At 37.8% G+C, this 12,846-nt stretch overlaps 1 protein-coding gene across 7 annotated transcripts in view; it reads left to right on the top strand.

Moving 5' to 3' along the window:
• TNIK (TRAF2 and NCK interacting kinase) overlaps positions 1–12,846 on the top strand; it is a 414,289-nt gene that overhangs the window by 278,495 nt on the left and 122,948 nt on the right. For all 7 annotated transcript variants that reach the window (XM_049709762.1, XM_049709760.1, XM_049709759.1 and 4 more), the window contains exons 6-7: positions 1,533–1,623; positions 4,426–4,556. In XM_049709762.1, the coding sequence (XP_049565719.1) occupies positions 1,533–1,623; positions 4,426–4,556 (222 nt within the window). The remainder of the gene's footprint in view (positions 1–1,532; positions 1,624–4,425; positions 4,557–12,846) is intronic.

The raw sequence follows: 12,846 nt of genomic DNA, 5'->3' as shown, positions 1-12,846 counted from the left end.
ACCCTCCATGCATTTTATGATCTCATTAAATACAACCTTTGGGGCTTCCCTGGTGGCGCAGTGGTTGGGAGTCCGCCTGCTGATGCAGGGGACACGGGTTCATGCCCCAGTCCGGGAGGATCCCACATGCCGCAGAGTGGCTGGGCCTGCGCATCCGAAGCCTGTGCTCCGCAGCGGGAGAGGCCACAGCAGTGAGAGGCCCGCGTACCGCAAAAAAAAAAAAAAAATACAACCTTTGGCTCACTTACGTGCTGTGGTATCTGCTTCCAACCACTTTGATGGTAAAAGAAGGAAATGGATCTTCAGTCCCTCTTTTAAGGATTCATGGAGTGGTAATATGCTGTGAAAACTATACATTTTAATCTGTTTGATGCCTACCTCAAGCCAAATCGACTAGATAAAAAAGGTAATTTTATAAGACCCAAACTAGTGCCTCAAACTGTCCCGTCTCATGGTTTATGTTTACTGATATTCCTAAACACAAACATGGATCTTTTCGGGCATTCATATTCTCATACTGAATTTTCTCAACAAAAGGGGATTCAGATATCTAGTTCTTTTTTTTCTCTTCGTTTCAACTTCATCTTTCATGCCATGGTTTTGTTATTGTGGAGAAAAAATTAAAACTACAGAAAATCATAAAGAAAAAACAACAACACTTGGGTATCCAATACCTTGAATTAACAAGTGTTAGCATAACATGATTTACTTCAGTACTCCATTTTTAGATTCTTTTAGATTACAGTTTATCTGAGAAACATGAGACCACCTTAGAACAAGTCTGTAGGTTTTTGAACCCACACCACACACACAAAAAAAAAAGCCAAATCAGAGAAATTCATGGAGAAATGGAACACAATCAGGTTGAGATGTCACTGAATAATTATTTCATATAATAAGCACAGAGTCACAAATATAAAGCACTAAAAATGACAGTGATGAACATTAACAAAGGAAATAGAAGTTGCTGTTTTCCTTTTTTAATGTGAGACATTGGCTAAAGCCAATGGGAAATTTCTTGGCTGGTCTGAGTAATATTTTATTGTGCTTAATTCAAATTGTATAATAACTTTTAAATTCAAAAACTGCACAAAAAAAGTGGAGGCTTCAGTTAAATCAGATTTCTGTGCAGACTCTGTAGATATTGCTGTTACCAACTGGCAAATACAGGTGGTCCTCACTATTCACAGTACTGTTAGCTGAAACATGTGCATGTTGAAACGTGCATGTGTCATGGCCTGTGTGGTTCCTTGTTACCCGAGATAAAAGCTGATACGCAAGCGTTTCATTTAACACCGTACCAGGCGTTGCAATGACCACCTGTATATTTCAGTTTATATTGATCATTGCCTGAAGTTTAGAACAAACAAACATGTGCTCCATTTAGAATTATGACCACATGAAAGATATAAATAAAATAATGAAAGTATCTCTGGGTGAGTTTAAATTTTTCGGATCATTAACATCCAAAATAATTTTTTACATCTGGATTTATATTCCTATTAACCCTTCTCAACTCTCCTTCATTCCAGGGGCTGAGTCACCTGCACCAGCATAAAGTGATTCATCGAGATATTAAAGGGCAAAATGTCTTGCTGACTGAAAATGCAGAAGTTAAACTAGGTAAGAACAGAATCCAGTGAGCCTAGGAATTGCAGAAAATGATAGGATTGTTTCAGCTGTTTTTTTTTTTTTAATAATGTAAATTTGTCGCTGTGGATTTGGAGGTCATTGTACCTAGAATAGAAAGGAAAATGTTTCTTTGGCTATTTAAAAAAAAAACATTTTCTAGGGCTTCCCTGGTGGCGCAGTGGTTGAGGGTCCGCCTGCCGATGCAGGGGACGAGGGTTCTTGCCCCGGTCCGGGAGGATCCCACATGCCGCGGAGCCGCTGGGCCCGTGAGCCGTGGCCGCTGAGCCTGCGCTTCCGGAGCCTGTGCTCCGCAACGGGAGAGGCCGCGACAGTGCGAGGCCCGCGTACCGCAAAAAAAAAAAAAAAAAAAAACCCAAAAAAGAAAACCTTTTCTGAAAGCTCTTTGAGGAGTGAATTGGTATACAATATGGTAAGCAGATCCATGTGCTTAATCGGTGTGTAGAAACAATTGAGTTTGTTTTTTAAGCAAAGACCCTTTAGATTAGAAGTGACTGACCTTGGAATGGTTTCCCCTATCTTACAGTTTGTTTATATTGTTGCTGCTATAACAATGATGAAACTTTTTTAATTAAAAATATCCACAGTTAGACATTCATTATTTAGAAAAGTGAACTCCTGCTATATTCCCTTATGTTTTAAGTCATATTTACATCGATTTCATTATTATCTAGGGCACCTGTACAAAATGATGCTCAATATTCTACTTCACGTGCATACTAATTATCCCACTTTCATCTGCAGAGTTATCAGTGAGGGAACCCTTTGATCTATTAGAGCCCTTCCCACAGTAAGTCTGGGATTATCCAGATAAGGTACAGAATCCCCACACGCATTTGACTACTTGATGTATATGAGTAAGAGCATAGATTGACAAATACTCTGTAGGATATACAATTTGTTTCCTACCAAAGAATCACTGTCCATATGATTGTTCATTTTCAAAGAGATTTAAATGTCTCCTATGGTTATATCCCAAACACGTGCTCTTGCCTTTTTGTTAAAATATACAATTTCCATTTTTTTCTTAGTTAGAATTTGGGGCCAAACTTTCATCTCATGAATATTCCCTTTTAAAACAAAAGCATACATTAGGTAGGGAAAGCAGTTATATATGTACTGACTACATAAGCTATCCTCAGAATATTCACTCATCACTAATTAACAGTTACTTGTTGAGAGAATATTATATGCCAGGTCCTGTACAAAATGCTTTTAGGTAGATGATTTCACTTAAACATCAGAGCGACACCATGTGAATCTCATCATCCTCATTTCATGGATTTGGAAAATGAAGCTCAAAGAGGTTGATCTAGTAGCCCTAGGTTGCATCACTAGTAAGTGTCAGAAATGAGATGCAAATTTAGGCAGTCTGACTCCAGAAACTTAGCTGTTAACTACTTTCTTTGCATCCTCTAAATACTATCCTTTATGGCCCAAGCTTGACTTTTATTTAACACCTCTTTTTGGCCCCCCATGTAGCGCTGATGTAACCAGATATAACCCCCTGTGCTTTTCTCATTGGTACGCTTTATCCATTTATACATGAAGATTAAAAGTATACATTCACTAGAGATTATCATACTAACTGAAGTAAGTCAGACAGAGAAGGACAAATATCGTATGATATCACTTATATGTGGGATCTAAAAACATGATACAAATGAACTTATTTACAAAACAGAAACAGACTCACAGACATAGAAAAAAACTTATGGTTATCAAAGGGGAAGAGTTGGGGGAACAGATAAATTAAGAGGTTGGGATTAACATACACACACTACTACATATAAAATAGGTAATCAGCAAGGACCTACTGTATAGCACAAGGAACTCTACTCAATACTCTGTAATAATCTATATGGGAAAAGAATCTGAAAAAGGATAGATATATGTATAACTGAATCACTTTGCTGTACACCTGAAACTAACACAACACTGTAAATCAACTATACTCCAAAATAAAATAAAAACTTATAAAAAAATATATACATTCACAATAGTGAAAAGGAAGAAGCAACCTGAGTGTCCAACAGATGAATGGATAAACAAAATGTGGCACCTACATACAATAGACTATTATTTGGTCTTCAAAAATTCAGAAGGAGGGGCTTCCCTGGTGGCGCAGTGGTTGGGAGTCCGCCTGCCGATGCAGGAGACACGGGTTCGTGCCCCGGTCCGGGAAGGTCCCACATGCCGCGGAGTGGCTGGGCCCGTGAGCCATGGCCGCTGAGCCTGCGCGTCCGGAGCCTGTGCTCTGCAACGGGAGAGGCCACAGCAGTGAGAGGCCCGCGTACCGCAAAAAAAAAAAAAAAAAAATTCAGAAGGAGATTCTGATGCGTGCTGCAACATGCATTAACCTTGAGGATATTATGTTAGGTGAAATAATCTAGTCTCCAAAAGACTCATACTGTATGATTCCACTTATACGATGTATCTGTAGTAGTCAGATCCATAGAGACATAAAGTAGAATGGTGCTTTCGGGGGGCCAGGGGCCCGGCGGGGTGGGGAGGGGAGGAGAAAGAGAAGTTAATGTTTAATGGCTACAGAGTTTCAGTTGAGGAAGATGAAAAAGTTCTGGAGTTGGATGGTGGTTATAGTTGCACAACAATGTGAATGTACTTAATACCACAAAACGGTCCACTAGAAAGCTGTTAAAATAGTAAATTTTATGTTATGTATATTTTACCACAGTAAAAAAAAATACACATTCATTTTATCACTGTGTAAGACCTTAGATGATAGACTTTATTCGTTTGTCTTCCCTTAACTAGTGGACTTTGGAGTCAGTGCCCAGCTCGATCGAACAGTGGGCAGGAGGAATACCTTCATCGGGACGCCCTACTGGATGGCTCCAGAAGTTATTGCCTGTGACGAAAACCCAGATGCCACATATGATTTCAAGGTATGACTTCTTACTTCTTCATTACGTTTCGAAGCATGCCTAACACCTCACCCTAAGACTGGTAGAGAATTCTCTCATGGCTTTGGACTTGTGATTTGTATAATCCAAAGGGAGAACTAAAAAACATTACTTGAGTTTAAAATTAGAAGACATCCAAGTGAGAATCTTTGTAATGAACTCATCCATCATATCTGATTGCCTGTTGGTAAAAAATGTTTAAACCATTTTCTGTATTCTTTTGAACTTCTCTTGCTTCTTATTAGAAAACATTTCTATTTTGGTTATAGTTTAGATTTTTGGCAAAGTATATATATTCTGAGAGTTTTTCATGTTAAAAGAAACCAAGATATGAGTTTGTTTTTGGGGATCATCTTTTTCTGATTAAAAATAATCATATTTACTCATTTCTACATTGCTCAAAGTTTAATTATTAGAGTTTCTTTTCAATGAGAGAGAACCAAATGGGATGTTGGTAGCTACTTTATGGTGTTTCTGTAGCCTGTTGCAGTGTTTCATAGAAATCTGACTTATGGCTTGATACCTTGTACCATAAACTAGAAATTTGCTAATAAATTCAAAGCAGTGTTTAAGTAGAGAGGTGGAAGTTGTCCCCTTCTCCAAGGAGCCCTCCTCTTTTCCATTCTGTTAGGCAATAATCAAACATAATTTGTGTTTACTATCCCATCGATAGCTGCAATGTCAGGTGACATTGTTGTTGTGAATTACAGCTGAAAGTTGAGACCTTAAGGTTGGAGGTAAATGAGATGTAGGAACTGTGGGTGTTCAGATTATCTAGTAGACAGAGAGACACCCTGTGGTCTCTGTGTAGATCACAGGACAACCTTGGGGAAAACCTGATAGTCATTTCATAGGTGAATGGACCTTTTTTTCAGTTATTTGAGGTAACATTGGTTTATAACATAAGTTTCATGTATACATTATAATTCAACTTCTGTATTACTCTACAATGTGCTCACCACCAGAAGTCTTGTTTCCCTCCATCACCATACAATTGATCCCTTTTCCCCATTTTGTGCCCCCTTTCCGCCCTGGTAACCACCAATCTGTTCTCTGTAACTATGTGTTCATTTTTGTTTTGTTTGTTCATTTCTTTCTTTTTTTCTTAAATTTTTTTTATTGAGGTATAGTTGATTTACAATGCTGTGCCAATCTCTACTGTACAGCAAAGAGACTCAGTTATACATACATACATATTCTTTTTTATATTCTTTTCCATTATGGTTTATCACAGGTAATGGAATATAGTTCCCTGTGCTATACAGTAGGACCTTATTGTTTATCCATTCTAAATGTAATAGTTTGCATCTACCATCCCCAAACTCCCAGTCCATCCCTCTCCCTCCCCTCTCCCCCAGCCTTGGCAACCACAAGTCTGTTCTCTATGTCTAGGAGTCTGCTTCTGTTTTGTAGATAAGTGCATTTGTGCCTTATTTTAGGTTCCACATATAAGTGATATCATATGATATTTGTCTTTCTCTTTCTGACTTACTTCACTTAGTATGATAATCTCATGTTGCATCCATGTTGCTACAAATGGCCTTAGTTTGTTTTTTTTTATGATTGAGTAGTATTCCATTGTATATATGTACCACGTCTTTATCCGTTCATCTATTGGTGGACATTTAGGTTGTTTCCATGTTTTTGCTATTGTGAACAGTGCTGCTATCAACATAGGGGTACATGTATCTTTTTAGTTTTTAACATCTTTATTGGCGTATAATTGTTTTACAATGGTGTGTTAGTTTCTGCTGTATAACAAAGTGAATCAGAAGCTGGGATGAAGTGAGAGAGTGGCATGGACATATATACACTACCAAATGTAAAATAGATAGCTAGTGGGAAGCAGCCACACAACACAGGGAGATCAGCTCCATGCCTTGTGCCCACCTAGAGGGTGGGATAGGGAGGGTGGGAGGGAGACACAAGAGGGAGGAGATATGGGGATATATGTTTATGTTCATTTATTTCTTATATTCCACATATGAGTGAAATCATACAGTATTTGTCTTTCTCCATTTGACTTATTTCACTTACCATAATAGCCTCAAGGTCCATCCATGTTGTCACAAATGGGAAGAGTTCATCTTTTAATGGCTGAGTAGTATTCCATTATGTGTGTGTGTGTGTGTGTGTGTATATATATATATCACATCTTCTTTATCCATTTATCCATTGATGGGCACTTAGGTTATTTCCATACCTTGGCTATTGTAAATATTACTGCAGTGCATATATCTTTTCAAATTAGTGTTTTCATATTCTTTGGCTAGACACTCAGAAGTGGAATGGCTGGATCATATGGTAGTTCTACTCTTAATCTTCTAAGGATCTCCCTACCGTTTTCCATAGTTACTGCACCAGTTTACATTCTCACCAACAGTCTACAAGGGTTCCCTTTTCTCCTCATACTCTCCAACTCTTTGTTATTTCTTGTTTTTGATAATAGCTGTTCTAACAAGTGTGAGGTGATATCTCATTGTGGTTTTGATTTGCAATTCCCTAATAATTAGTGATGTTGAACATCTTTTCATGTGTCTGTTGGTCATCTGTATGTCTTCCTTGGAAAAAATATCTATCATCTCCTCTGCCTATTTTTTCAATTAGATTGTTTGGGGGTTTTTTGTTGTTGAGTTGTATGAGGTTTTTGTTGTTGTTTTTTTGCGGTACGCGGGCCTCTCACTGTTGTGGCCTCTCCCGTTGCGGAGCACAGGCTCCGGACGCGCAGGCTCAGCGGCCATGGCTCACGGGGTCAGCCACTCCACAGCATGTGGGATCTTCCTGGACCGGGGCATGAACCCATGTCCCCTGCATCGGCAGGCAGACTCTCAACCACTGTGCCACCAGGGAAGCCCCAGTTGTATGAGTTTTTAATATTTTGGATATTAACCTTTTGTAGGATATATGACTTACAAATATCTTCTTCTATTCAGTAGGTTGCCTTTTTGATTTGTTGATGGTTTCCTTTGCTGTGCAGAAGCTTTTTAGTGTGATGTGGTCCCACTTGTTTATTTTTGCTTTTGTTGCCCTTGCCTGAGGAGACATATTCAAAAAGGTATTGCTAAGGCTGATGTCAAAGAGTGTACCACCTATGTTTTCTTCTAGGAGTTTTATGGTTTCAGGTCTTATATTCAAATCTTTAATCCATTTTAAGTTAATTTTTCTGTACCATGTAAAATGGCAGTCTAGTTTCATTCTTTTGCATGTGGCTGTCCAGTTTTCCCACCACATATATTGATGAAACTTTCCTTTATCCATTGTATGTTCTTGACTCCTTTGTCTTAATTAGTTGTCTGTATGTGTGGAGGGCTCTCCGTTCTGTTCCATTGATCTGTGTGTCTGTTTTTATGCCAATACTCTGCAGTTTTGATCACTATAGCTTTGTAGTATAATTTAAAATCAGGGAATATGATAACCCCAGCTTTGTTCTTTTTTCCTCAGGATTGCTTTTCAGGATCTTTTGTGGTTCCATACAAATTTTAGAATTTTTTATTCTATTTCTGTAAAAACTGTTACTGGGATTTTGACAAGGATTATATTGAATCTGTAGATTACTTTAGGTATATGGACATTTTAACAATGTTAATACCTCCAATCCATGAGCACAGAATCGTTTTCTATTTCTTTGTGTCTTCTTCAATTTCTTGAAACAATGTCTTATGGTTTTCAATAACAGTTTTCACCTCCTTGGTTAAATTTATTCCTGGATATTTTATTCTTTTTGTTGCAATTGTAAATGAGATTTTCTTAATTTCTCTTTCTGCTAGTTTGTTAGTGTATCAAAACACAATAGATTTTTGTATATTTATTTTGCAACTTCACTGTATTCGTTTATTATTTCTAACAGTTCCTTTAGTAGTGTCTTTAGGATTTCCTATGTGTAAAATCAATAGAAAACCAATGTCATCTGCAAATAGTGACAGTTTTACTTCTTCCTTTCCAATTTGGATGCATTTTATTTCTTTTTCTTGCCTATCTGCTCTGGCTAGGACTTCCAATACTACACTGACTAAGAGTGTAAGAGTGGTGAGTGGGCATCCTTGTCTTGTTCCTGATTTTAGAGGGCTAGCTTTCAGGTCTTGACCACTGAGTATATTAGCTGTGGGTTTGTCATAGATGGCCTTTGTAATGTTGAGGTATGTTCCTTCTACATCCATTTTATTGAGTTTTTTTTTTTTTAACACAAATGGATGTTGAATCTTGTCAAATATTTTCCTTTCATCTATTAAGATGATCATATGATTTTTATCCTTCAGTTTGTTGATATGGTGTATCACATTGATTCCAGATGTTGAGCCTTCCTTGCATCCCTGGAATAAATCCCACTTGATCCTTTTAATGTGTTGTTGTTTTGGTTTGTTAATACTTTGTTGAGAATTCTTGCATCTATGTTCATCAGAGATATTGGCCTGTAGTTTTCTTATTTTGTCTGGTTTTGGTATCGGGTAATGTTGCCCTCGTCAAACGAATTAGGAAATGTTCTAGCCTCTTCAGTTTTTTGGAAGAGTTTGAGAAGTTTAGGTATGACATCTTTGAATGCTTCATCAGTGAAGCCTCGTGGTCCTGAACTTTTGTTTGGGGAGATGTTTTTGATTACTGTTTCAATCTCCTTACTAGTGATTGGTCTACTCAGATTTTTTATTTCTTCGTGATTCAGTCTTGGAAGGGTGTATGCTTCTAAGAATTTATCTATTTCTTCTAGACTGTCCAATTTGTTGGCGTATAGCTGTTCATAGTAGTCTCATGATTCTTTGTATTTCTATGGTATCTGTTGTAAGAGAAATGAACTTCTCTTTCATTTCTGGTTTTATTTATTTGAGCCTTCTCTCTTATTTTCTTCGTGAATCTAGCTAAAGGTTTGTCAGTTTTATCTTTTCAAGAACATAGGCGCATGGACTTTTCTTTCTTTCTTTTTTTTTTAAAACTTTTTTATTGGAGTATAATTGCTTTACAATCGTGTGTTAGTTTCTGCTTTATAACGAAGTGCATCAGTTATACATATACATATATCCCCATATCTCCTCCCTCTTGCGTCTCCCTCCCACCCCCCCTATCCCACCCCTCTAGGTGGTCAGAGAGCACCAAGCTAATCTCCCTGTGCTATGTGGCTGCTTCCCACTAGCTATCTATTTTACATTTGGTAGTATATGTAAGTCCATGCCACTCTCTCACTTCATCCCAGCTTACCCTTCCCCCTCCCTGTGTCCTCAAGTCCATTCTCTAGTAGGTCTGTGTCTTTATTCCCGTCTTGCCCCTAGGTTCTTCATGACCCTTTTTTTTTTTTCTTAAGATTCCATATATATGTGTTAGCATACGGTATTTGTTTTCCTCTTTCTGACTTACTTTTCTCTGTAGGTGCATGGACTTTTCACCAAAGTACTTTAATGATCACCTTGAAACACCCTCATCTTACAGCTGTGGAAACTGAGGTCCAAGACCTTTGCAAGTGCACACCTCGTTAGTGATCTGGTCAGAGACTTGATCCCACATCTCCCACTCTCTGTTGAGAGCTCTTTCCAATATATTACCCTGCCTCTCTCTGATGCAATCCTATATAAATATCCAATTTACCAACAAAACAGCCTCTGAAGAGTATATTTGGAGAATTCCTCTATTAAAGAACATTTTTAGTTCTCCACATGTGGGGTTATTATGGAAATCAGGTCACAAAGATGCAGACATTGCAATGTCTTTGGGACCCAGTGTCTCAGGGCATTGACAAAATTATTTGCTTCTTTGGAGAAATGCAAGCTTGAAGGTCTAAAAACAAAATAATCTCCTGTAAATTTCCTCCTTCTTTCAGAGTTAGTCACTGTAATAACCTGACACCAATCTGTCTGGAAACAGCTGCCAAGTTAAAAATTAATCTCCTGCCAAAATAAATGTCATTTATTTAAACTGCTAATGATAAGCACATTTGAATAATTTGATTTGCAAATCCCTTCAGAGGAGCCACTACAAAATATATGTCCCAGACCAGATACGTGTATCATAATTGGCTATAAGCAATTCTTCAAACAATAGTTATACCTAACAAGTGCTAACTAGTCTACATCTGGGCCACAGATATTTTAGACTGCTTTATAACATACCACGGAGAATCAGAGTGTTTCAAACTTTCAACCTTAGCTTAGCCTTTTAAGTATTTTGGCTGGCTGTAGTATATAGGGGACTTTTGTTCTGTGGCATAAAATTGATCCCTGTGGGACTTCCCTGGCAGTCCAGTGGTTAAGACTCTGCACTTCAAATGCAGGGGGTGTGGATTCGATCCCTGGTTGGGGAACTAAGATCTCACATGCCACGCGGCACGGCCAAAAATATAAAATGTATATATATATATATAAATAGATCCCTGTGATGTAGTTGTTTTCAGTAGAGTAACTAGAAGAGGACTTCCTCTGGTGAAGCCAAAGCTTGGAATTAAACTGGTATCTTAAACCTCTTTGTTCAGATTAGGACTAAGAAATACAGTTTGGGGTCAGTGAAAAAATTTTTGATCCTAATGCATAACCCTAGGTGTGGACAAAGCCTGATGTGTGAATAACCACAGGGGGCATCATGCTGCACAGGGTGATTTCAGAGGTGCTGGAAGCCCTTGTGATTATGAAAGTATCCTGAGACATTAATAAGTTGAAGATTAATTTCTGTGCCTTTTATTAAAAAATAAAGAATCCTGATGAGAGAACAGATTCAAGCCTATCAGCCATTTTCCACCTTAGTACGAATTAGTTTTTTAGGATTATCATAAATGCAGGTTGTACAAGAGGAAGAAGAAGTCATGGCAAAAATATGAGCTTCACTGATCACTTGTCCTGGGAGCATGACAAAAGGGTAGATTAGGAAGACCAAGCAGAAAGGAAGATTTGGGGGTTCTTTGAAGATTCATTTTAACTACTTTGTAGTTTTACTGTGGATCAGAGAAGAAGCTATACTTTCATCTTTCTACTTCTTCTTTGGCATCAGATCCTATACTTTTTTCTGTTCACTATTCTTAGGAATGTAGCCGGTCACCAGGAGACAGCTTGACAATATACTGACTTTCAAAACCCTTTATTCATTCACTCAGCGTATATTTATTGAATACCCACTATGCAAAAGGAATTAGCCAAGCTCTATCTGTATGTGCAGTTTTCATCTAGAAAGTCCATTTGCGACCCCGTCAAAGTTAAATGGTTTGCTACTGTGTGTTTGGTTGTCCATTTGAGCCAGAGTGTATCCCAGCCTCAGAAACTGATGTCAGCGTTTTGGGCTCTCACGTGCTGTAGATACTTTCAGCCTAGAGGGCACGTTTAGAATAAAAGATGACTTGAAGGCCACTGGGCTTTGTTAGGTTTTCTATCACAAAAGCCCTTTCTTTAAAATAAAGACAAAATGCAAAAGAGTATAGTTTGGTTTTATTACAAATATTCGATTATTTCTTAATTATTTATTATTTTATTTGTCTACAATGTCTTTAGAAACTGCTATAATTTTTTTTTAAAAACTGGAGAAATTCAATAAAATAAGAGCCTCTGTGGAAAGTAGTCTGAAGAGCTCATGCTTTTTTTTGCAATCTGGTTTTGTCTGATAATCTACTGGGCACAGTAAGTAACTGACTGAAAATAACCCCTATCCTAAGGAGGAGTGCCGGAATCTCATTTGCCTGGTGTGTTCACTTTCCCGTAGAGGCCCTTCCTTTCTTGTTTTCAGAAAATCTGTCAAAACACTTCAAGCAAAAGGAAAGGTTTCATTCTCCTGATAAGTACGTGGGGCAATAATGAAAGCTTTCTCATTTAATAATAAGCATTCAAAAGACTTGAAATTAATAAAACTGTTCAAAATTCCTAGGCTGTTAAAACTGTTATTTTTTTAAACTTGAATTTCATTTCAGTTGGATGGGATTTGCCAAGTATTTTATAGTCCTATGTATTTATTGCTTTAACAGAATCACTCACTAAAGAAAGTTCTCCGTGGCCAAAAGCCCATTCATAGGGAATTGGCTGAATAAAGACTGGCACATCTGTCCACTGGAATATTACACAGCCATTTGAACAATGAGGTAGTGTATATGTTGAAGTTGGGCAGATCCCAAGATACAGTGTTAGGTACACAAAGCAACTTACAGTATAGTACACATAATAGACTCTTATTCTCCCCTACCCCATGGATAAATGGCATGTGGATGGAGAACTTAAACTTTTTATTTTCTGTCCTGTTCTAATTTTTTACACCATAAATGGTCATGCTTTCATAGTGGTTTAGTCAAGTAAAGGAAGTACAGTGACATGGCATA

This window comes from Orcinus orca, chromosome 5, assembly GCF_937001465.1.
Source record: "Orcinus orca chromosome 5, mOrcOrc1.1, whole genome shotgun sequence".
Classification (NCBI taxonomy): domain Eukaryota; kingdom Metazoa; phylum Chordata; class Mammalia; order Artiodactyla; family Delphinidae; genus Orcinus; species Orcinus orca.
Note: the sequence above shows the minus strand (reverse complement) of the source record. Positions and strands in the feature narration are given on the sequence as shown.